Source organism: Oncorhynchus nerka, linkage group LG8 (genome assembly GCF_034236695.1).
Source record: "Oncorhynchus nerka isolate Pitt River linkage group LG8, Oner_Uvic_2.0, whole genome shotgun sequence".
NCBI classification, from domain to species: domain Eukaryota; kingdom Metazoa; phylum Chordata; class Actinopteri; order Salmoniformes; family Salmonidae; genus Oncorhynchus; species Oncorhynchus nerka.
In genome coordinates, this window is record NC_088403.1 from 45,397,220 (window position 1) to 45,420,940 (window position 23,721).

The 23,721-nt window shown below is 44.1% G+C and overlaps 1 protein-coding gene across 1 annotated transcript in view; it reads left to right on the forward strand.

Annotated features, from left to right (window-relative positions):
- Positions 1-23,721, forward strand: part of LOC115133403 (galactose-3-O-sulfotransferase 3-like) — a 30,490-nt gene that overhangs the window by 4,701 nt on the left and 2,068 nt on the right. The window contains exon 2 of the mRNA XM_029666595.2: positions 23,354-23,450. Within this exon, the coding sequence (XP_029522455.2) occupies positions 23,368-23,450 (83 nt within the window). The 5' untranslated portion in view covers positions 23,354-23,367. The remainder of the gene's footprint in view (positions 1-23,353; positions 23,451-23,721) is intronic.

Sequence of the window (23,721 nt, forward strand, 5' to 3'; positions counted from 1 at the left end):
TGAGTGAGGGATATGCTATGTAATTAGTCTAGCAGTCTACAGTGCATTTTGTTCACTACTGTAGAAGTTTGAAGTTTTAACGTTCCCATTTTTGTGTGGTTCAGGTAGGTTCACTACTATTAGATTGGATTTATTTTTACTTAAATCGCTACTTGTTTCATTATTAGCCTATATTGATAGTACAATTATTTCTTGGCAATCAAATTATTTAAATTGAACAAAATTGAGGTCAGTGTTTGCGTGTGTGTCACAAAAGAGCATAAACTGAGGACAAATCAAGTATATTGAGAATGTGGCACCACAGTATAGAATTAAAGAGATTCTCCAGTACTTGTGCATACTTTTTTTCCCAGTAGTTCTGAAAGTAGTGCTCACAAGCCAAAAGTGGTCCCCAAAAATTGCATTTGCACTCTCTCTCTCGCTGTGTGTGCATGTGGTGCCTCTTGCTAGATGTTAGTCAAATGGTGAGGGGCTGAAGCTCATTGGTTGAATTCAAATTGTTAGGGGGCTGGCTGCGGTGGGGGGAAATGTAGGGAAAATTCAGATAAACCCATTCACACCACTCTAATGGTATAGCAGTGTGTTCTCTTTGAGGGCAGGTCCAAATGATTAGCCAAGCAAGAGATATGGGATATATGCAACGTAAACCCCTCAGCCCTCGATTTTAGTCGAGTTTGCGAGTGTACAATCATGTTCACTTCGGGGCCTGAAACTCCCCATAACTCAATGTGTGACGATTGCACATCCGCTAAGAAAAGTCAACCAAAAATGTAAACCTAAACATGAATATATGGAGTCAACATAAGTAAAAACTCATGTAAATAAGTTAGAAATTGTGCTACTAATGCACATGACGGCACAAACACTGTCTCATAAAAGTAATTATGTTTTGGTTTGGTTAGCTTTTTAGCTCTTTCAGCTAGGCAGGCTAACGTTATTTAACTAATTCATTTGCTAGCTTATTATACAGTAGGCGTATATTAATAATTATATATTTAATGTAAGTAGGCACGCAATTATAATTGACTGTAGCGCATATAAAGCACCCACAAGCTACCGGTGGCTGAAAACACAATCATCACGGGATGAACGAGTGACGAATTCCCGGGCCAGGGTGGTCCATCCCTATCCCCTCAGCCAACTTCATTTGAGGGCTGATGGGATAGGGTGTGTTTGGACTGCATCCGTTGTCTTCCTGCCTGGACCTGTGGGAACACAATACAGACTAATGAATGCATGCTCTTGAAGTGACAATGCAGGCTTATGAATAACAGTGATAGCATCCGCCACACACACACACACACACACACACGCACAAAAACCAAACACATCTCTCTCTCCTCCCCCGTGCGTGCGCAATCGCCATACCTGGCAGACTGGGAAAAGGCACAATCGGGTGCGTGAGCGGTTTCCCAATAGTGATGGAACTCATGCCCCATTTACATCGTGACAAACGTATTTCATTGCGCCATACGTCATCTTTATGCAATCTCGTTCCGTTACTGGACAGAGCATAGGGAGGGTTTCACAATGCAAGAAAAGATGAAGGACAGCCTAGTCTCTTGTCAGGGATCGCATTTTTGGGGGAATATTGTAAAATAGGGACATTTTCATTCAAGACAGGAGAAACATATTGTTTCAGTTGATAATAAAACATGTTTTGTTTAGTTACTTGTTCCTCAACTTCCTTCTATAACTTTCTAGCAAGTCAAGCTAGCATTCAGAGCCGCTAGCTAGCTAAAAGCTAGTCTACTGTAACTTGCGACCTTCACCTAATAATTATCATAAAAAACAAACGTCATTACCATCACAATAAACGAAAACGGGAGGCAACAGTCAGTATAATTGGTTTAAAATCCAATGTGTATTATTTTTTAACATACTATTAAAATAGTACTCACTTATAGGAATGAGTAATTGTTTACAAGTTGCTAGCTATCCCATAAACCCAAACACATATTTTCATCTTCTTCTATGGTTTGGTAACATTCTAGTCTTCGACGAACCCTGGCCGGACTGAAGACGTAGAGTTTGGAAAAAATTGTGCTCATGATTAATGTGAATGGGGTGTCAGGCTTACAAGTGTTTTAATATTCATCTTTCCTACAACGGCCAAATATGTAACATGCGTTGCCCAAAACACCATGCAGAGAGAGCGTTCGCTATGTGCGATGGTCTTACCTTAACATTATAATTATTTCACAATACTGACGACGGATCAGTACCTAGAGAGATATTACCACCGACAGCTGCACATATTGAATCAGTTTACTTGAATGCTTACCCAATAAAAATGCACTGAATCACAGATTTGGCATATCATTGCGCACATGTTAGGCTACACATCATAAAATACACTGAGTGTACAAAACATTAGTAATAAGCGCCAATGCTAACGAGTGTTAGAGCTATTGCTATTGTTTTGGGAAACAGCTCAGCGATTTTGATCTGGTCCTGCATAGCCTTAGGGTCCTGACCCTCATGCCACTACCTCATCTCTGTGTAATTGGGTGGTGGGCTCAGGCTAGCCCTCATACAACTATCTCTTTCTGTAGTTGTGTATTTGTGTGGTGTGTGGTGGCTGGGCTCAGGGCAGGCCCTTCTCTATAGTTGTGTGTCGTGTAGTTGTGTGTGTGTTGTAGTTGTGATTAAATCCGCAGAGGGGGGTGTGTATATGAGAGAGGTGAAAACAATGAGGTAATGGAGACGCAGTACTACAATTATGGTCCTGGAGGTTTCCCTGACCAACTTACCCTGACCAGGAAAAATTCCTGGCCAACTAGCAATGCAATCGTTCTCTAGTGTGCCCTTTGCCAGTGCCAGACCAACGTGGCAAAGCAGATATAAAAACAGATAGGCAGGGTTTGCAGAGCCAGGGGTGTGTCCAGTGGGGCCGGGCTGCTCTTGGTGTGGCAAAACATTATTCTCATCTCCTTGTAGATGTACAACATCCCCATCTATGGGGACCTGGATTAAATTGACAGTCGGGAATTGATCGTTGTGGATTATTGGAAACACGCATGCACGCACACACACACACACACACACACACACACACACACACACACACACATACACAATTCACACATACAAACAATACACACACACACCCCTTTTGATTTGAACGTAACCTTCCATACATATACATACCCATTGTAGATGTTCTCAGAAAGTGACTTTTTGGACCACCACAGATGTGAACGTTTCCCCTGGGTACAGATCTAGGATCAGCTTCTCCTGCCCCAATCCTAACCTTAACCATTAGTTGGGAAAATGCTAAACTGACCCAAGATCAGCACCTAGGGGCAACTTCACACTACATTCCAGGTTTGGCTGGAAGAGTGGGCGTGACCGTTGGAGTTGCCCTCCGGCTCCACTGCTGTGGTTCCCATGAACCCAAGGAAAGACTACCCCCTCGGAGGGAGGAAACACAAACCCTTTCTCCACATGGTAAGAACATCAAAGGAAGACATCTTCTGGCGCTGCCACACCAATGCCATATCTTAGCCCTGCTCACAATGATGTAACTCCGTGGTTCTCAAACCTCTCTTCGGGTCCTCGGGGACCCCCAGACGTTTCACAATGCTGTAAACTAACTCATCTGATTCAAGTAGTCAAGGGCTTGATGATTAATTGGCAAGTCGAATCAGGTGTACTATCTCTGGAATAGATCAAATACATGGAATGGCTGGGGGCAGAGAGGAAGAGGTGAAGTGAGAGGGATAACAGGGCCCAACATGTGTCTTTTTCAACAGGTGGTGTTTTTGTGTGTTTTTTTCACTCACCAACCGAGGAATTTTTGTATGGAGGTCAATGCGAGTGTTGAATTGGTTAACAAATAGTTGAATGGCTTATTTGCTACCTGTGGCTTATTTGATCGAATATACAACTTTGAGATAAAACTATTAATATCGATGTTGTGCCTGGTTGTCACTAGTTACCACAGCCACAACATTATAAACCCCGCCTATTTCGACAATTTATTTTCTTAACATGTGATTTTAAACCTAACACTAACCTTAACCACACTGCTAACATTATTCCTAACCCTAACCTCAAATTAACACCACAAATATTATAAAAAAAATGTGCATGCATTTTTACGATATAGCTCATTTTAATTTCGTGGCTGGGGTAACTAGTGGAAAAAGTAGTGTCTATTGTTCAAACCCGCCTGTTGTTCTGCCCTCTCATTGGCTAGAATGGTCCCTCCTGATCTTGCCTTCTCCCGACTACCTTTCATTTTTGAAGACATTTATTTTCATTGTTAGAGCGGCCACTAGAGTATCTGGCCAATATGTGTTTGGGGTCCCTAAAGAGAGGTTTGAGAACCACTGATGTAACTGAACAACACCAGCAGCAATAGGCCATCTAGGTTCACACCACCCTATAAGAACACACTGGATTGCCTGTCTAGTTAAGGCGTCAGCATACATCAATTTGGTTTGCTCCTAGCAGAACTCGGCATAGCTAAACGACCATCTGTGCTCTCATACTCCCTAAAGACCTTTGCTTGAAAAACGAAAAAATAACAGCAATATTACTGTTGTGCCTCTTGAGCCACCCTCACAACGACATAGCCAGAAACACTTCCAAAAGAGTCAGAATTATTCTAAGATGAATCAAGAAATCTGTCATTAACGTTGATGTTTTTGCAAATTATGTCTTAGTCGCTCAATTTTACATCAAACTAACGTGTTTTGTGCGGTAATTCTCAAGTGACAAAATGTGTATGAAAACGTACCCCCATCTCATTGAACGACAACAAACACTTCACGTTCCCACTCCTACTAGAAGTAGTACTGTTGACCAATCACTGACGGAGGGGCAATGACTTTGACTACCGAACTTCGACTTGCCTCACTTAAAAAAAATGTGTTTGGACGAACAGCCGGAGAAAAAACAGCTGAAGACAACAACAAAAAACGTCACAAAATGTCAACGTAATATAAGCGCAAACTGGTTCGACTGGGAAGCGCACGGTAAGCTTTACAGTGTCCAGTATCGGGACACTGTAAAGCTGCATACACAGGTGTCCCAATAGACAACTAACTGTTGTCCAAACAATGTCACATTTCACTGCAGAATATAAGCCAGCAGGATGTTTCAAAAAACTTTTTCCTATTCAAATAAATCCTTACCAGCTGCAGCAGGACACGACGTTCACATTTTTTTTTAGGTTCTTCAACACTAAACAAATTCTCAGAGTAGATAACTTTGAGGTGAAAAAACACAGATACAAACTGCTGTGTACAGTACAAAATAATGATTCAAAATACTGAGAAAATAACCGTGTGAATGTAACGGGTGTCAAGGTCTTTCCCCTTGGGGCCATGACTGTCTGGCAGGGGTCAGTAATAGATTGTCTCCCTACTGACCCGTCTCAGTGCAGAGCGGTGTGTGTGTCTGTGTGGTGCAGAGCAACCCTCCTTTTAGGGGGTCTGGATGGATTAATGAATCTCTCCTCAGATGGAGGGTCTCTGTTACCTATGGGGGCGCTGTTTGTAACATGTAAGCGTATATTGTTGTGAAAAAGATGTATTCCGTGCATACAGTTTGTGAAAAATATGAATTGCTTCCTCCTGTTCCTCTTCTTCCTCCTCCTCCTTCTGGCTGGCAGTAGAGGAGAGTTCGAGGAGCAGGATCTTTAAAACCACCACAGTTAGAGAAGACTGGAGTGGAATCTGATTACAGTCTTTAACAGCACCTTTGTGGCGGCGGGGAGATATCACATTTGCCTCTCTCTCTGTCTCTCTCTGTCTCTCTCTCCCCCTCTCCCTCTCGTTATTATTTCTCTCTTTCTCTGCCCCCCTCTCTCTTTGTGCCTTCCTCCCCGCTCTCCATCCCCATCTCTTTCCTTCCCTTCTTCTCCTACACTAAAGCTCTGCCAGAGGCTATATGCCATCTGCTCTGACGTTTTTAGAATAAGGAGAACATTATTAAAAATTGTTGCATCACAATTAAGAATTCAACCAACCCCACTGGCAGACTTACAGGCATTAGCATGAACCCAGATCTGTTTGTGCTGTCTTGCCAACTTATTGGAAGTCATTGTCAAGCAAGACAGCACAAACAGATCTGGGATCAGGCTATGACTCCTTACAGTGCAAGACATGGTACACACCCCACAGAGGAGGAAAATGCCAAGGAAATGACCCCATTCATCATTATCAGTTGGACCTATGACCTTTACCCCCTGACCTTTGTGGCTTGATTTGCATAGACTCAAATAGTCACTGTGGATGCCCAGTGTGTGTGTGCATGCGCATGCGCATGGGTCTTTGGATTTGAGGATGTTATTTGTTTCTTAATCGAGTCATTTTGTTCCTAGATCCTTAGAGGTGATTTAATTAGTCCTCATATATATGACAACTGGCCAATGCTTACCTCAAAAAGAATCAACACACTTTACCAGCCAATTCCCTCCATTATATAATTGCGTCTGGACGGAGTTCTCTTTAAATGGTGTTTAATCATTAAAATATGTACAGACATATTGATCCAGCCATCTGTTTCCATATTAGACATCATGAGAAGTTATGGGATAGTTGCAACCATAGCCTCTCATATTAATATTTATTATAGTATTAGTCACACTAGTATTAGTCGGTGTGTGTGTGTACACGTTTTACTATACGTGTGAGTACCAGAAGTCCTCAGTAATAGTAAACCAACTAAAATTCAGAGAAGTGAGGACATTTTGCCAGTCCTCACTTTTTAAAAGGCTATTTTAGGCTTAGAGGTAAGTTAAGGGTTAGAATTGGGGTTAGGGTTTAGGGGTTAGTGGTTAGATTTAGATTTAGGGTTAAGGGTTAGATTTAGGGTTAAGGGTTAAGGTTAGGGTTAAGTTTAGGGTTAGGGAAAATATCATTTTGAATGGTCCCCAAAAAGTCCTCACAAGTATAGTAAGACATAACTATGTGTATGTGTGTGCGTGTATGTGTGTCCTACGCCTTGCCCCAACATCCAGTTAATGGTGTGTTTATTTTTCTACCTCCACGTCAATACAACTAAGTGATGAAAGAAATCTTCAATCCCTTTCATATGTATACAACCCACACACATATTCTACAGCTACACACCAACCAACAAACCAAGACCTCTTTCATGTTCTCACTGTCTATAAACTCAACAGTATGTTAATTGGAGCGTGTGTGTTTTCACCTCTCTCATAGAAAATACACGTTCTCACACACACACACACACACACACACACACACACGTTTGGATTTATTAAACAAACCTCACATTCCTTCCTTGCTGCTGCTGCTCTTCCGATTACACTGTGGAAAAATAAACTACACTCAAACAAATCACAGTCTAGCTGCCTTGGCTGGCCACACACATACAGACACACACACACGGATTGCCTTTGGCCTGGAGAGTGCTGGTAATTGCTGTTGTACTTAACAGCAGGGTTAGGCTGTGTGTGTGTGTGTGTGTGTGTGTGTGCGTGTGTGTGTGTGTGTGTGTGTGCACGTGTGTGTGTGTGTGTGTGTGTGTGTGTGTGTGTGTGTGTGTGTGTGTGTGTGTGTGTGTGTGTGTGTGTGTGTGCGGACGCTTGTGTGCTCGTGTGTGTGTGTTCTATGAGTAGGGTGAAAACAATGAGGTAATGGAGAGGTAGTGCTACAATTAGGGGGAAAAATCCTGGCCACCTAGCAATGCAAGTGTCTCTGTGTGTAGAGAGGGCAGTGTGGAGACCTTGATAATGTGGTTTTATAACAGAGTACTGTTTACAACACTCGCTAAATTGGACGCAGGCGGGACCGATAGCATCGTGGTAACTGGCTGTGCTTGGCAGGATGTGTGTGTGTGTGATTAAAGTGGGTTTTGGAGAAGAGGGACCCAAAATGTAAACTAATTTGGCGAAGAGGATGTTTCTTATGTAAATGAACAGCTGATCTGTCAGTTTGATAAGCAGCACTGGCCTGCATGCTTTTTTTAATCCTTCTGCTCTCAAAAACAAAGAAAGTAGAGCAAGCTTTTTTAGTGTTTTAGAGAATTGGGTCTATTTCTGGGTTTTACTTTTGATAGAAATTGAGGCAGTCGGTAATGGTCTGTCTGGGTGATTCAAAAGACTCACAGACCGTTTTTGTAGTTAATTTTGGAATAGGCCTTGAGAAAAGGGTGATTGCCTGTGTTGCTCCAAAATTAATTGTATGTTTGCTATTCAATTGTATTTTTCTAGAAATGGCACTGTCATATTTGGAAAAACATTATAGTTTTTATATAGCTTGCTTTTAGTCTCTCTGTCTCTCTCTCTCTGCGGGGGGTCGTTTAGGGAGAAGTGTTGTTTCTATGAAAGTCCTTCATAGAGGCAGCAGAACAGTAATGAACCTCTCAGGACCACAAAGAGGCTGTCTCAATGTGTGTCTGGCTAACGGGGTGTGGCCCAAGACAAAGACTGTGTCCCAAATGGCACCCTACTCCCCTATATAGTGCACTACATTTGACAAGAGCCCTATGGGTTCTGTTGTGCACGATAAATGGAATAGGGTGCCATTTGGGATGCAGACAAAACACTGCTGGGAACGGGTCTGAAAATGAATGCGTTTACTGCAGGGAGAAGGGGTTAGGATGGGGGGGTAGATATGTAGGGTTGGTGAGGAGAAGGGGTTGGGCTGGGGGAAGAAAGAAGGATGGCGGGTGGGTAGGAGAAGGGGAGAAGGGGTTGGACTGGGGGAAGAAAGAAGGATGGCGGGTGGGTAGGAGAAGGGGAGAAGGGGTTGGACTGGGGAGGAGGAGGAGGGAGGGGTAGAGATAGGGGGATGGAGGGTGGGTGAGGAGAATGAGGGAAGGGGTGGGGGGTAGAGGTAAAGGGTAGAAAGGTGGGATGGAAGGTGGTTGAGGAGAAGGGGAGAAGGGGTTGGGCTTGAGAGGTAGGAGGAGGGGACGGGCTAGAATTTAGGAGAAAAGAGGGATGGAGTAGGAGAAGAGGGGGATAGAGAAGGGATGTAAGGTGGGTGAGGAGAAAGGAGAAAGGAGAAAATAGAAAAGATGAATGTAGGGTAAATGAGGGGATGGAGGGAAGGGAGGAGGAGGGATGAGGACGTTTCTCGGAAGAGCAGATAGAGAGAGGATGGGTAGAGGGCAGATGAGGAGAGAGGGAGAGAAGGATTGGGAGGCAGTGCGAAGTACAATTTCAAGCCGTTGTATATCAGGTTGATTCTGAGGATTCCAAGAAAAATATAATACTTAAGACTTATGTAAGCAAACAGCCCCCTAAGAACTGGGGCCGTACTTATCAGGCATATCAGAGCAGGAGTGCTTATTTAGGATCAGTTTAGTCTTTTAGACCACAATGAAAAGATTACACGGACCTGATCCTAGATCAGCACTCCTACTCTGAGTGAGACGCTTGATACATATGGCCCTGAGTCCCTGTGAAAATGATGTCACGTTTAGTTTGTTTGATCATTTAAAACAAGGTACACATACAAAATTATGCATTTGATTAAGAATTATCGAGGATAAACAACAAAAAGTCTGACTTTTTTCCTTTTGGTTCCTCTTTCATGATAGCATTTAGCAAGTTTGGCATATGTGGCAGGATTTTAAAAAACAGAAGCTAAAATGGCACGTCAATTTGGTTATTTAGCCATATAAACACAACAACATATACGTACCATACACAAAGGAACTCTATTTGGTCATCCTCATTGGGCTAGGAGGGATTGCTCACAGAGGCACCCTCTCCATCAACCAGGATATCACCTTCCTTTGAAAGCTACACAGTGTTGGAATAGTTTGAACAGGCAGAGGCAGACTTTTCCCACTCAGAGGCTCCTGAATATGAAAGAGTACCTTTCCCTGTCAGGCTTCTGAATCTATATACACATGCACATACACACACGTTAGCTACCCTAGTTCTAGCGTTACGGTTGTGTGAAGAAAGGGGTAAAGTTGTGGATTTACTTTTTTGGGATGTGCCTCTCTGGATTTGACGATTACATTTGTACGACTTACAAGATATAAAAGGGCTATGATAGGGTGGCTGTCTTTCTCTCTCGCTCCCTCTTTTTCCCCCCCATTTCAATGCAGTTCTCAATTGAGTGCATCCACTGGAGTCTCTGACAGATAGCTGAGTTTCTCAACTCCACGATATGTACATCACATCAAAGGAGTTGAGCGGAGACGACTGTGGGCAGAGTTTTACCTCTGACTACATCGAGTCACTGTCGGTCGATATTTGCAAAAAATGTCAATTCCTAAACCGTTGCAATGTACCTATGTATTTTCCTCTGTAGCGGTGTGCCTTTCAATGTTTGCTGAAATCCATACTATTTAAGTAAAACTTTTGTCAAATATAACCACTGACTGTTTCCTCGTATCGACTGACAGCGACTGGATGTAGTCGGAGGTAAACTCCGCCGACAGCCGTCTCCGCTCAACTCCATTGATGTGATGTACATATCGTGGAGTTGAGAAACCCAGCTATTAGACAGACCGACAGACAGACAGACAGACAGGCAGACACAGACAGACAGACAGACAGACAGACAGACAGACAGACAGACAGACAGACAGACAGACAGACAGACAGACAGACAGACAGACAGACAGACAGACATAGACACTGATCTATAGCGTTTCCATGATGATGCCACACACACACACACAAGCACACACAGGATGCGTGTTTAGTGCTATAGCGTGACATCTTCTGTAATAACTACTGTGACTGGTCCGATCGGAATCTCTGGAATATCTTGTTTTGATCAATTGGTGTCAGAAGGAGATGATGGACGTCTAGAATTCCCAGATGGAATTCTGTCACAGACTACAGTCCATTAAGATCTTATGATCGTGTTTTAATATGTTCTATTTAGCGCTGTGCTGATGTGACCGTGTCTTGTGTCACTGCAATACCATTGAGACGTATTCATCCCTTCATCCCTCTCTCACATCCCTTAATCCCTCCTCTCCCCTCTATGTGCCTCTGTAACCTTCAAGTGGAACACGCTGAAAGAGAGAGAGTTTGTTACAGAAGTTCTCTCTCTCTCTCTCTCTCTCTCTCTCTCTCTCTCTCTCCACGTGGTCGCTAATAGGGGACGGCTAAAGCATCAAGGTTGGGTTGGAGGGGGATTAGACTGTGGGAACGTAGACCTGCAACCAACTGCGGCCCTTCATGATGAGTTTCTGTCCCCCACCTCCATCAAAGTTGCCCATTCCTGGACTAGAGAAATAGAGCGAGAGAGACACGAGAGAACAGATAGAGGGTACAGAGAGAGAGGTGAGAGAGGGAAAGAGAGAGAGGGTAGAGAGAGAGAGAGAGAGCGAGAGAGAGGGAGAGAGAGAGAAAGAGAGAGCGAGAGAGAGGGAAAGAGAGAGAGGGTAGAGAGAGAGAGAGAGGGGGAGAGAGAGAGTATAGGGAGAGGGAGGGTAGAGAGAGAAAGAGAAAGTGAGAGAGAGGGTAGAGGGTAGAAAGAGAGGGTAGAGAGAGAGGGTAGAAAGAGAGACAGACAAGGAGAGACAGACAAGGAGAGAGGAGAGAGGGTAGAGAGAGAGAGAAAGAGAGAGAGAGGAGAGAGTGGGTAGAGAAAGAGAGAGCGAGAGTGGGTAGAGAGAGAGAGAGAGTAGAGAGAGAAAGAGAAAGAGGGAGAGAGAGAGGGTAGAGTGAGAGTGAGAGAGAGTAGAGAGAGAAAGAGAAAAAGGGAGAGAGAGAGAGCAAGAGAGAGAGGGTAGAGGGTAGAGAGAGAGACAAGGAGAGAGGATATAGAGAAAGAGAGACAGAGTGGGGGATAGTGCAGTTAGAGGGTAGATTCCCCATGCCCTTGGTTGCCGCCGGAGACGCTCGCTCCTTCCCCAAGCTCTGATGATGGGTCATCTCCCCGGGGGCAGAGTGCTGAGTGAACAGCTGGAGCATCGCATGTCAGTCAGCCGCGTGTGTGTGTGGTATTACTGTAGCAGTGTGACCCCTACCACTGGTTGACATCTGTTCCTACGCCAGTCATATTTTATAACAGAGGGAGGGAGGGAGGGAGGGAGGGAGGGTCATTCATTCCCCACTTAGCACTGTAGTAAAGGGATAGTTCACCCAAAATGCATTTATAATAATTTATAAAGGATTTCTAATCATTATTAGGTGTTACCAACAATGTTCCCTCGTGGCAGTCCCTTCCTCGGACTGCCACGCAAAAGAAATGCCAGGCCTCGCAAAGACGCAAAAGATTGAAATTCACTGAGTTCACCCTATTAGTTTGCACTATATAGATCAACATTTTTTACTGTGATCGAAACCAACATTTTAAATGCAACAAACCAAAACAAATCTAACTGCAAGATTGAGTCTGTGATTTTGTTGTAGGCAGAGCCAGAACACAACGGAGTAGAATCATATTGGCGAGGGTAGCCCACGAGCGGTCTTTCAATCACCTTTGAGTGAATGCTCTTTTCAGATCAGTTCAGATCAGAGTGCATGTGCATGTGCACATTTGTTGATATTCTTTGCTAGTTAGCGAGTAATTAGCCTGGTTTTCGATAAGTATAGGTCAGCAATGGGGAGTTACTGCTTCTTACAAGAGCACAAAATGTGTAGGCTACATTTAAAGCTGTCTTTGAGAAAAAGCTTACTCTTAATTAAAGAAGCAGTGTTGTATTTTGAGGCAGGCTTGAATGTGCAAATCAGCCAATAGGCAGAGGGGTAGTCTACATTGTCTAATTCTCTGTATAGTAAAAAATAAATACAAATATTTCATAAAGTGGCTTCTTGCATCATACAACACAATTCAATGCAATTTACAGTCACCTATTTGGCCCATGGTGTTATAATTAATTCATGTCAAGACCTTCATAATGTAAAAAAAAAAAAAACGTTTTTTAAAAGTCTCATGCAATGTAGGCCTGCATTGAACACCCCATATACAGTAGGCTACTGTAGGCTATATCATAGATATCAAACGCTATTTCCATGTGAAAATGTTATGGGATTTGCTCCATTGGTTTTGTTGGTAGGCCTACATGATGCTCAAATAGCCACAATAGCCTATTGGCTACTGTCTAAAACTGTAAGGGTACAGCCTCAGTGTTCACTGTAAACGCGCTGGAATTTGCACAACATATTCACAATGTTCAAGTTTCTGTTCACAAGACCACAAATTTGCTCAGTGCCCCAACAAATTAGAGAGAACAGTGTGGAGGTAAATCGAATCTAAATCATAGTCCTGTTGCTTCATCCTGAACTGACCAATTTGATAATAGGTTTGTGGGTCTTGTGTCCACTAGAAAACCTAGTGAGGGAGGTAAAGTAATCCACGGTCGTACAGGGTCAAAGGTTAGGGGTCGGCGTATGACGTCAGGACAAGACGCCGTCAGCATCGACTATAAGCATCTGCCATTGGGCCGGAGGGAGTTGAGAGTTAGCTAGCGTGAAGGTCTGCTCATTACTTCATTAAGTCTAGCCTCAAATAACTTTTATGTCGGTCACGCTAGATGTGTGTTGTTGGTTTCACGGTGTGTTTGACGTACTTTGACTCCACTGTCTGACAATGATTGGTGTAGAATTATTGTAAAAGAAAATAGAGTGCTGGAGGAATAAAAAGGGAGAGAGAGAGAGAAAAGAAGATAGAGGGAGGGAGAGATCGAGAGAGAACAGGAAAGGAAAGAAAAGATAGACAGAGAGAAGCAACAGAGAAATGAAGAGAAACTGACCGTTTGAATTCCTTCACGTCACACTGAAATGACTGTGACTTTAGTGAAAGACACTGATGTAAACAGCTCTAACGTGGACAAATAACTCTCTGCCCTTTTTCTAAAACTAAACTGATCACATAATGGATGGCAAGGCTTTATTTACGACTCCGTAACAAAAGAGATTGTCGCAAAATCTTTTTTTAGCTCAAAACACACAAAGACAGAGACAGACACAGACTCTGGCCATACTAGAAAGGAGCCGTGTTTAATTAAAAAGGCCTGATTGAGTTTCACAGAGATTGGCACAGATATGACAGCACAGGAGGCTGACACCCGGCACCCACTACACGACTATGATTTAGTAGTAGTAGTCTGTGTGTGTGTGTGTGTGTGTGTGTGTGTGTGTGTGTGTGTGTGTGTGTGTGTGTGTGTGTGTGTGTGTGCGTGTGACCAGAATCTGGGGCTCACTGACAGAGAGCCACTTAAATCCCTTTCTTATTAACTCTCCATGACACCTGATCCACCACGCGGGGTGGCTCACTCATAGACACACACCACACACCACACACCACACACACTCACTGCTTAAACCCACGGCTCATCTTACCGCTGCAAAATGGTGTGTGTGCGTGTGCATCTGTGTGCCTTTGGGCCCTTTGTGTCTGCTGTTATCTGGGCGATATCTCATCAGTCTGGTATTAGTCTGTCTGTCTGTGGCACTAAATGAAACATATGTCTTGGTAAGTACACTCGTGCTCTTCAATGGAGGTCAATGGGGCCATATTGTAACTATATAGCAATCTGCTAGGGCTATATTCTGGACATACAGTACATTGTAATAGTATGGGCAACGTAGATCTAGTGGTGGAATGAGCGGCCATTTTGGGGAATTCAGAACACATGGATTAACACCCCTACACCAGCAACAAGTGCCAATGGATCCTTAGTGACCACAGTGGGTCAATACCTTGGTTTAACCTCCCATCCGAAGGACAGTTAAAGCTTGGAGGAAACTAGAACTTTCTTTCTCAACCCTGACCCCGGGGACCCAAAGGGATTAAGAACACCGCACGTATATATCGGGTGGCCAAGGAGGAAGAAGGAGAAGGGGAGCAAAGTGAAAATGACACGGCTTGGGAACACCTCTTGGAGCCTGTGGTCTGAAAGGGGAAGACTGGGTGAAAGCATGAAGAGGTTTTTTAGGGCCTTCATTTTTGTGGAACCCAGCAGGAAAGTATCCTGAAGGCATAGAGTCAGGTGAACAGAGAGTGGGAATTGTCATGTTATCAAACTTTGGTTTTTCTTTGCATATATGATTATGCATAGTTACACCCTTCTATTAATATGCGTTGCGTTTCTCTTTGCTTTTCAAGTCTTGTGCTCTCACTCTCTTAGGAACCAGAAGCTGAAATGGAGAAAGCCAAAAACTCCAGTTGAAATGTCATGCTGTTGTCTGATGAGAGATAGAGATAAGAGTGTGCATAGTGTGATTATAGATCAGAGGCCATACGTTTCGGAGTTGTAAACCTAATCACTAACTGTGAATGTTAATCATGTTTTTTAAATGTTTTATTATCATTGTTTGTTCATTTATAAGTAATTTCCAAGTTAATTTAATGTTGAACAGTATGGAGTTAAATGTTCAAAATGGGGGACTGATGAGTTCTGACTCTAAACTTGAAATATTGTTAATTATCAGGTATCCTATGGAAATATTGAGTGTCATAGTCTGGTTTCTACACCAGAAGTGAATGGTTATGTAAGGGTGAGTAACAACACATCCGCCACGCTGATCCTCAACACAGGGGGCCACTCAGGGGTGCGTGCTCAGTCCCCTCCTGTACCCTCCTGTACTCCCTGTTTACTCATGACTGCATGGCCCGGCACGACTCCAACACCATCATCATCATCATCATGACACAACAGTGGTAGGCCTGATCACCAACAACGATGAGACAGCCTACAGGGAGGAGGTCTGAGACCTGGCCGTGTGGTGCCCTTATAACGATCGTTACACATGGGGGAAACAGAGGGTAATATACATTTAGTCTGATGAGGGGATGTGAACCAGGGAAAACGAGACAAAACAAATGGAAAATTAAAGGTGGAGCAGCGATGGCTAGAAGACCAGTGACGTCAACCACCGAGCGCCGCCCGAACAAGGAGAGGGCCCGACTTCGGCGGAAGTCGTTACATAAAGACTCCAGCCACCCTAGTCATGGACTGTTCTCTCTGCTACCACAAGGCAAACGTTACCGTAGCGCCAAGTCAAGGTCCAAAAGACATCTTAACAGCTTCTACCCCCAAGCCATAAGACTCCTAAACAGCTAATCAAAGGGCTACCCAGACCCCTCTTTTATGCTGCTGCTACTCTCTGTTTATTATTTATAAATAGTCACTTTAACTCAACCTACATGTGCATATCACCTCAATTACCTCAACTAACCGGTGTCCCCGCACTTTGACTCTGTACCGGTACCCCCTGTATATAGCCTCCACATTGACTCTGTACCGGTACCCCCTGTATATAGCCTCCACATTGACTCTGTACCGGTACCCCCTGTATATAGCCTCCACATTGACTCTGTACCGGTACCCCCTGTATATAGCCTCCACATTGACTCTGTACCGGTACCCCCTGTATATAGCCTCCACATTGACTCTGTACCGGTACCCCCTGTATATAGCCTCCACTTTGACTCTGTACCGGTACCCCCTGTATATAGCCTCCACATTGACTCTGTACCGGTACCCCCTGTATATAGCCTCCACATTGACTCTGTACCGGTACCCCCTGTATATAGCCTCCACATTGACTCTGTACCGGTACCCCCTGTATATAGTCTCCACTTTGACTCCCCCTGTATATAGCCTCCACATTGACTCTGTACCGGTACCCCCTGTATATAGCCTCCACTTTGACTCTGTACCGGTACCCCCTGTATATAGCCTCCACATTGACTCTGTACCGGTACCCCCTGTATATAGCCTCCACATTGACTCTGTACCGGTACCCCCTGTATACAGCCTCACTTTTATTTTACTGCTGCTGTTTATTTATTTGTTACTTTCATTTTCTACTTATCTATTTTTTACTTAACACTTTTTTAAATAAAACTTCTTGAAGCAATTGTTGTTAAGGGCTTGTAAGTAAGCATTTCACTGTAAGGTTGTATTTGGCGCATGTGACAAATACAATTTGATTTGATTTAAGTAAGGGAAAAGCAATCGCATGTTGGAAAGCACTGATGGAAAGATGTAGTTTAGTGAGGAAGGAAGACAAGGCCAGGTCACATTAAGGGAGAAGTTCTTAACTTCCTGCCTCTCAATAAACATGTATTGTTTAAAGGGGAGTAGGATGTTTGGCTATAAACACTACCACCGGGGGAAACATGTCTTTGTGTGGGTTGCACCAACATGGATTAACTCTTAAACTGGGTTGAATCAAGGTGTATCTATTCATCTTGTTGCACCAAATGTTAAACCTAGTTTTAAATGAATCATAGTTCAATTAAATGTTTCCTTTAATCTAAATGTAGTTTTCACTTTAAACCTAGATTCATTTTAAGGCTGTTGCTCAAAGAATTCTTGTTAAAAATATAAACGTAGATTGGGGATGAACTATAAACTGCCACTTGAGGTGGTTTAACTGATCAAATGGCAGCATAACTACTGTGGTGAGACCAAAATGACAGAGTTCCTCAGAGAATAATTCGAGATAATGATGCATTTTCAAGGAGGTACCGCTTCTCCAAGGACTCTGTAATGCAACTGGAAAGCATGGGAGTTATAGAAGCGCGGCTGCACCGCTTGGTGACCCTACGGTTCTACGCAACTGGATGTTATCCAGATGATGGATGAGGATCTTTTTGGACTACACAAGTCAACCATCTACACTGTACAGGATTGTAGTCAGGATGTCCAATGTTATTGCCAGTCTGAAATCGAATCAAATGTTATTGGTCACATACACATGGTTAGCAGATGTTATTGCAAGTGTAGCGAAATGCTTGTGCTTCTAGTTCCGACAGTACAGTAATATCTAACAGTAATCTAAAAATTCCACAACAACTACCTAATGCACACAAATCTTAGTAAAGGGATGGAATAAGAATATATACATATAAATATATGGATGAGCGATGACCGCATAGGCAGGATGCAATAGATGGTATAAAATACGGTATATACATATGAGATGAGGAATACAAGATATGTAAACATTATTAAAGTGGCATTATTAAAGTGACTAGTGATCCATTTATTAAAGTGGCTAGAGTTGAGTCAGTATGTTGGCAGCAGCCCATCAATGTTAGTAATGGCTGTTTAACAGTCTGATGGCCTTGAGATAGAAGCTGTTTTTCAGTCTCTCGGTCCCATCTTTGATGCACCTGTACTGACCTCGCCTTCTGGATGGTATGCGGGGTGAACAGGCAGTGGCTCGGGTTGATGTCCTTGATGATCCTTTTGGCCTTCCTGTGACAACGGGTGCTGTAGGTGTCATGGAGGGTGGGTAGTTTGCCTCCGGTGATGCATTGTGCAGACAACACCACCCTCTGGAGAGCCTTGCAGTTGTGGGCGGTGCAGTTGCCGTACCAGGCGGTGATAAAGTCCGACAGGATGCTCTCACTTGTGCATCTGTAAAGGTTTGTGGGTTTTAGGTGACAAGCCAAATTTCTTCAGCCTCCTGAGGTTGAAGAGGCGCTGTTGCGCCTTCTTCACCACACTGTCTGTGTGGGTGGACCATTTCAGTTTGTCCGTGATGTGTACGCCGAGGAGCTTAAAACTTTCCACCTTCTCCAGTGCTGTCCCGTCGATGTGTAGACGTTTGTAGACGTGTAGACGTGTTTTGTAGACGTTGAGTGAGAGGTTATTTTCCTGACACCACACTCCGAGGGCCCTCACCTCCTCCCTGTAGGCTGTCTCGTCTGCAAACTTGATGATTGAGTTGGAGACGTGCATGGTCACGCAGTCATGGGTGAACAGGGAGTACAGGAGGGGGCTGAGCACGCACCCTTGTGGGGCCCCAGTGTTGAGGATCAGCGAAGTGGAGATGTTGTTTCCTACCTTCACCACCTGGGGGCGGCCCGTCAGGAAGTCCAGGAACCAATTGCACAGGGCGGGGTTGAGACCCAGGTGCTCAAGCTTAATGATGAGCTTGGAAGGTACTATTGTGTTGAATGCTGAGCTGTAGTCAATGAACAGCATTCTTACATAGGTGTTCCTCTTGTCTAGATGGGATAGGGTAGTGTGCAGTGTGATGGCGATTGCATCGTCTGTGGACCTTTTGGGGCGGTATGCAAATTGAAGTGGGACTGGAGTGGCAAGTAAGGTGGAGTTGATATGATCCTCGACTAGTCTCTCAAAGCACTTCATGATGACAGAAGTTATTTAGTTCAGTTACCTTTGCCTTCTCGGGTACAGGAACAATGGTGGCCATCTTGAAGCATGTGGGGAAAGCAGACTGGGATAGGGAGAGGTTGAATATGTCTATAAACACACCAGCCAACTGGTCTGCGCGTGCTCTGAGGACACGGCTAGGGATGCCATCTGGGCCGGCAGCCTTGAGAGGGTTAACGCGTTTAAATGTTTTACTCATGTCGGCCACGGAGAAGGAGAGCCCACAGTTTGTCTGGAAGCAAGACGTCGGTGTCCGTGACATGGCTGGTTTTATTTTTGTAGTCCGTGAATGCCTGTAGACTCTGCAACATACTGTCTGAGCCGTTGAATTGCGACTCCACTTTGTCCCTATACTGACATTTCGCTTGTTTGATTGCCTTGCTGAGGGAATAACTACACTGGTTGTATTCGGCCATATTCCCAGTCATCTTTCCTTGGTTAAAAGCGGTGGTTCGCGCGGATAGATGGCGGGAGGGCGGGGGAGGGCCTTGTATGCATCGCAGAAGTTAGAGTAGCAGTGATCCAGTGTATCGCCCGCACGAGTGCTACAATCAATCAATATGATAGAATTTAGGTAGCTTTGTTCTCAAATTTGCTGTTAAAATCCCCAGCTACAGTAAATGCAGCCTCGGGATATATGATTTCTAGTACATAAGATTCAAGCCTACAGAGGAAACAGCAGCTGGATTTTACAGGAGAGCTAGATTTCCAGGTGTACTATGGACAATAGACTGTACTCACATTCCTATTCCCAACCCTGGTGGTGAGAATGGAGAACTCTTCCGTAATCGTAAAGGTTACTGCTTCGTCAACGTGCAGGCTGTCTGTGATGTCCAAGGTCAGCTCACCAACATCGTAACTAGATGGCCAGGATCCACCCATGACAGCAGAATCTATGACAATAGTGGTCTGTGTGCAATTCTGAAGGCCACCTACTGGGTGACAATGGATATGCCTGTTGTGGGTACCTTATGACTCTCCCTTTAAACCCCCCAGTCACCTGAAGAGAGAGAATACAACACCTCTCATATCCTGGCAAGAGGTCACATAAAGAGAGTTTTTGGAGTGTGGAAAAAAAGATTTCCCCTGCCTAAAGGAGGGCCTCTGCAAGGAAGATGGACACTACACTGACAATCATTATTGCAGTGGCGGTACTGTATAACTTTGGCAAGAGACAAGAAGACGAGCTTCCTGAGGAGGCTGAGGAGGACCTACCTGAGGAGAATGCAGAAGATGGCCAGGTGCAACATGCTGCCAATGCAAATGGGAATGCTGTGAGGAGAACCTTGATTGAGAACCATTTTGCAGCCTTAGGTGTGTATAATGTAACATTGGTAACATGTAAACAGCAATATTATATTTTCATTGGCACATACAATTCCTAATTAGGCTAAATCTATTATTAAGACTGTGTTATTCTCAGTACCATACAGGGTGGAACTGGAAGCACCAGAACACAATTGTGGGGACAAGACTGGAGGACACCAAATTGCTTGGGAAAGCATTGTTTTAAATAATTGCTTAAATAAATAAAAAAGATCAGCATTCTTTGCACAGTGGGCATTTGTTTCCCTGAAGGAGTTTCTGTTTCTGAATTTGCAGTAGCTCTTATTTGTAAATTCAGGGCCTCAATCTGCAGTAGATTATTCTCTCTCTCCAGCTCTATAACATCAATAGGAGCTTGGTTCATGTCAGTGCTGGGGCGTTTGCTTGGCCTGTTTGGTGTTTTTTCTGCTGGTTCAAGATCCAGGCACTGCTGTTTCTCCGCGGCACAGGGTCTCAGCTCAACTAAAGGAAAGGAAAGAAAGAAAATGACCTCGTTATTATTCGTAGGCTATTTTACGTGCCCATTTTGTACAACAATTGAATTGGGGCTTATGATGTGTCCAGCCTTGGTACGAATTATAATGTTATGCAACATGCTGTAAGGGGGCTGATAACGGTAACATTGTAGTGAAGTAGCATTAACGTTAGTTTTAACGTGAGTTATAGTCATTGATATTTAACAGTTATTTATGCTTAATAAATATTGGTGGGTCGAGTTGTCCGTCGTCATCATAGGGGTTAAGGAGAGGGGAAACTGCTGGGGAATCATCCTGCATATCTTCTGGGAGAGAGGATCAATTCCCTTGGACCGAGGTCCCCCTCCGGTCTGAAATAGCCCCTGCCTCTCGTCTGCCGCATCCTTTTTGGCTTTGTCTTTTAAGTTTTTCCAGCACGCCTTCATCCGATTTGGGTCTCTCTTCTCTTTAATCCGTGTCGATCCATTAAATCTGTCCTTCTTTTTGACAGTCTTGTTGTCTGTCTTTTTATCCTCCAGTACTTTTCTAAATTCCTCCATCATTTGAACCTCTTTGACGTGTCATGATCAGGTGGCTTGCAGACAAATAATAAATGCCTAAATAAGTAATAACAATAATAAATTATATTTTATGCTAGCTAGCATGGTTTATAAACTAGCTAGCTACAGTAGATAACATTAGCTAACGAATGAGTTTTTTGTCTAGTACTGGCTAAATAACAGATTTGATTTCAAATTAGCCAACCCATGAGAACCTTTCACGTTGGAGATGCAGTAGTTCTAACGTTACATTGTTATTATTTTATCAAGGAACAGCCATTTTGTGGCCTCATTTGTCAAGTAGGCTAGCTACTTCGCTTCAACTCTCGAAATACCTCATATATTGGTGTGACATGTCACTAATCATAACCTTTGATCATAGATTTACTGATCCAGATTTAAAACTAAGTGGTGCAACACATCTCTGATGAATTATTAACCTAGATGTACAAAACCTAGAATAGCTCTAATCCTAGATGAATTTAAACCATGTTGGTGCAACCCACCCTTTGTCTTATGCAGCTGTGTGACCCAATGGGTGAATAAACTTGGTTTGAGCTTTACTAATCGTCCGTGAGCTTTTATAAGGTTCCGTTAGAACCTAACACCCCCTACACTAGCGACAAGTGCCACAGTGACCACAGTGGGTCAAGACCTCGGATTAACCTCCCATCCGAAGGACAATTAGAGCCTGGAGTAGACAAGAGCTGTCTTTCTCAACCCTGGCCTTTGGGTCCCAAAGGGATGTTCATTTCCGTTTGTTGCCCTAGCACCACCAACACACTTGATTGCACTAATCAACTCATTTTCAAGCCTCTCAAATAGAAATGTGTTAGATGCTAGGGCATAAACAAAAAATGTGCACCCGTTTGGGTCTCCAGGCCCAGGGTTGAGAACTGCTGGACTAGAGAAAGTAGTTGTGGAAATGTGGTTACAATGTCGGTGAGTAACCCGACCTGACGTGCTGAGGAATGGGATAGTGTAATCAAGAGGCGACATTGGCAGGAGGCCATTATTATGCAGGAGGAGAGGAGGTTGGCTTGGAATATTGAGGTGAGGTGACATAGGCAACCTGGAAGCTGTCACTGTGTACCACTCTCACTCACTCTATTCCATTGAGTGAGAACATGTTCTAATGTTCTACGTTTTTATTCTATTCTACCTGCAGGGTGTGCTTTTTTAAACCCAATTTCGTGGTATCCAATTGGTAGTTACAGTCTTGTCCCGTTGTTGCAACTCCCGTACGGACTCGGGAGGGGTGTAGGTCAAGAGCCGCGCGTCCCCCCGAAACACAACCCAGCCAAGCCTCACTGCTTCTTGACACAATGCCCGCTTAACCCGGAACCCAGCCGCACCGATGTGTCGGAGGAAACACAGTACGCCTGGCGACCGTGTCAGCGTGCATTGCGCACTGGCCGGCCACAGGAGCCACTAGTGCGCGATGGGACAAGAACATCCCTGCCGGCCAAACCCTCCCCTAACCCGGACGATGCTGATCAAGGCCGGCTGCGACAGAGCCTGGACTCGAACCCGGATCTCTAGCGGCACAGCTAACACTGCTAGCACAGTGCCTTATAGACCACTGCACCACTTGGGAGGCCATCAACAGGGTCTGCTTACAGTAATGTACGCATCTTGATGAGTCCTAAGAAGAATGAGCTAATGGATACTCAGTATTCTAGCTAGGTACATCCAGTCCACTGCCTATTATGAATATTCAAAGAGGCTAATTGAGAAGGACCCGATGCCACTATCATTCAAATGTGACAAAAGTCAAGTCACTACGCTCTTGCTTATGGATGCGGCCAATTATACGTTAAATAAATCTCCCTCTTTCGCTCCTTTGGTTTTGCATATACAGTACGTTTCCCCTTTCTATCGCTCTCCCTTTCTCACCTACTTATCTCTGTATCTCCCTTTTACCTTATTCCCATTTTCTCTGTCCCTCCCTCCTCTCGCTCTCCTTTTTCTCTCCCTCAGTGAAGTGGCGGATCATGTCTCAGAAGAAGATATTTCTGGTCTTTGTGGCAATCAGTACCGTCAGCCTACTGCTGCACCATGGGGGCCATTTCAGCTGGTGAGACACACACACACACGCACGCACAGACAGAATTTGTTACAGGAAATAATCAATGCCACCTGCTCAGGTTAGCATAGGGCTAAATGTGCCAGGTAATGAAATGGGAACAGCTAACATGTAGCGTCAATGATTTTAATTGGCTGATGCGCACTTAAACCTTTTCTATTGTAAGCAAGTATGGCCCGCCTTGTTTCACAGAATACAATAATAATCATTGTCACAGTCCCTGTACCTCTAGTCTGGCATCAATCACTGTCAACAGATTTAA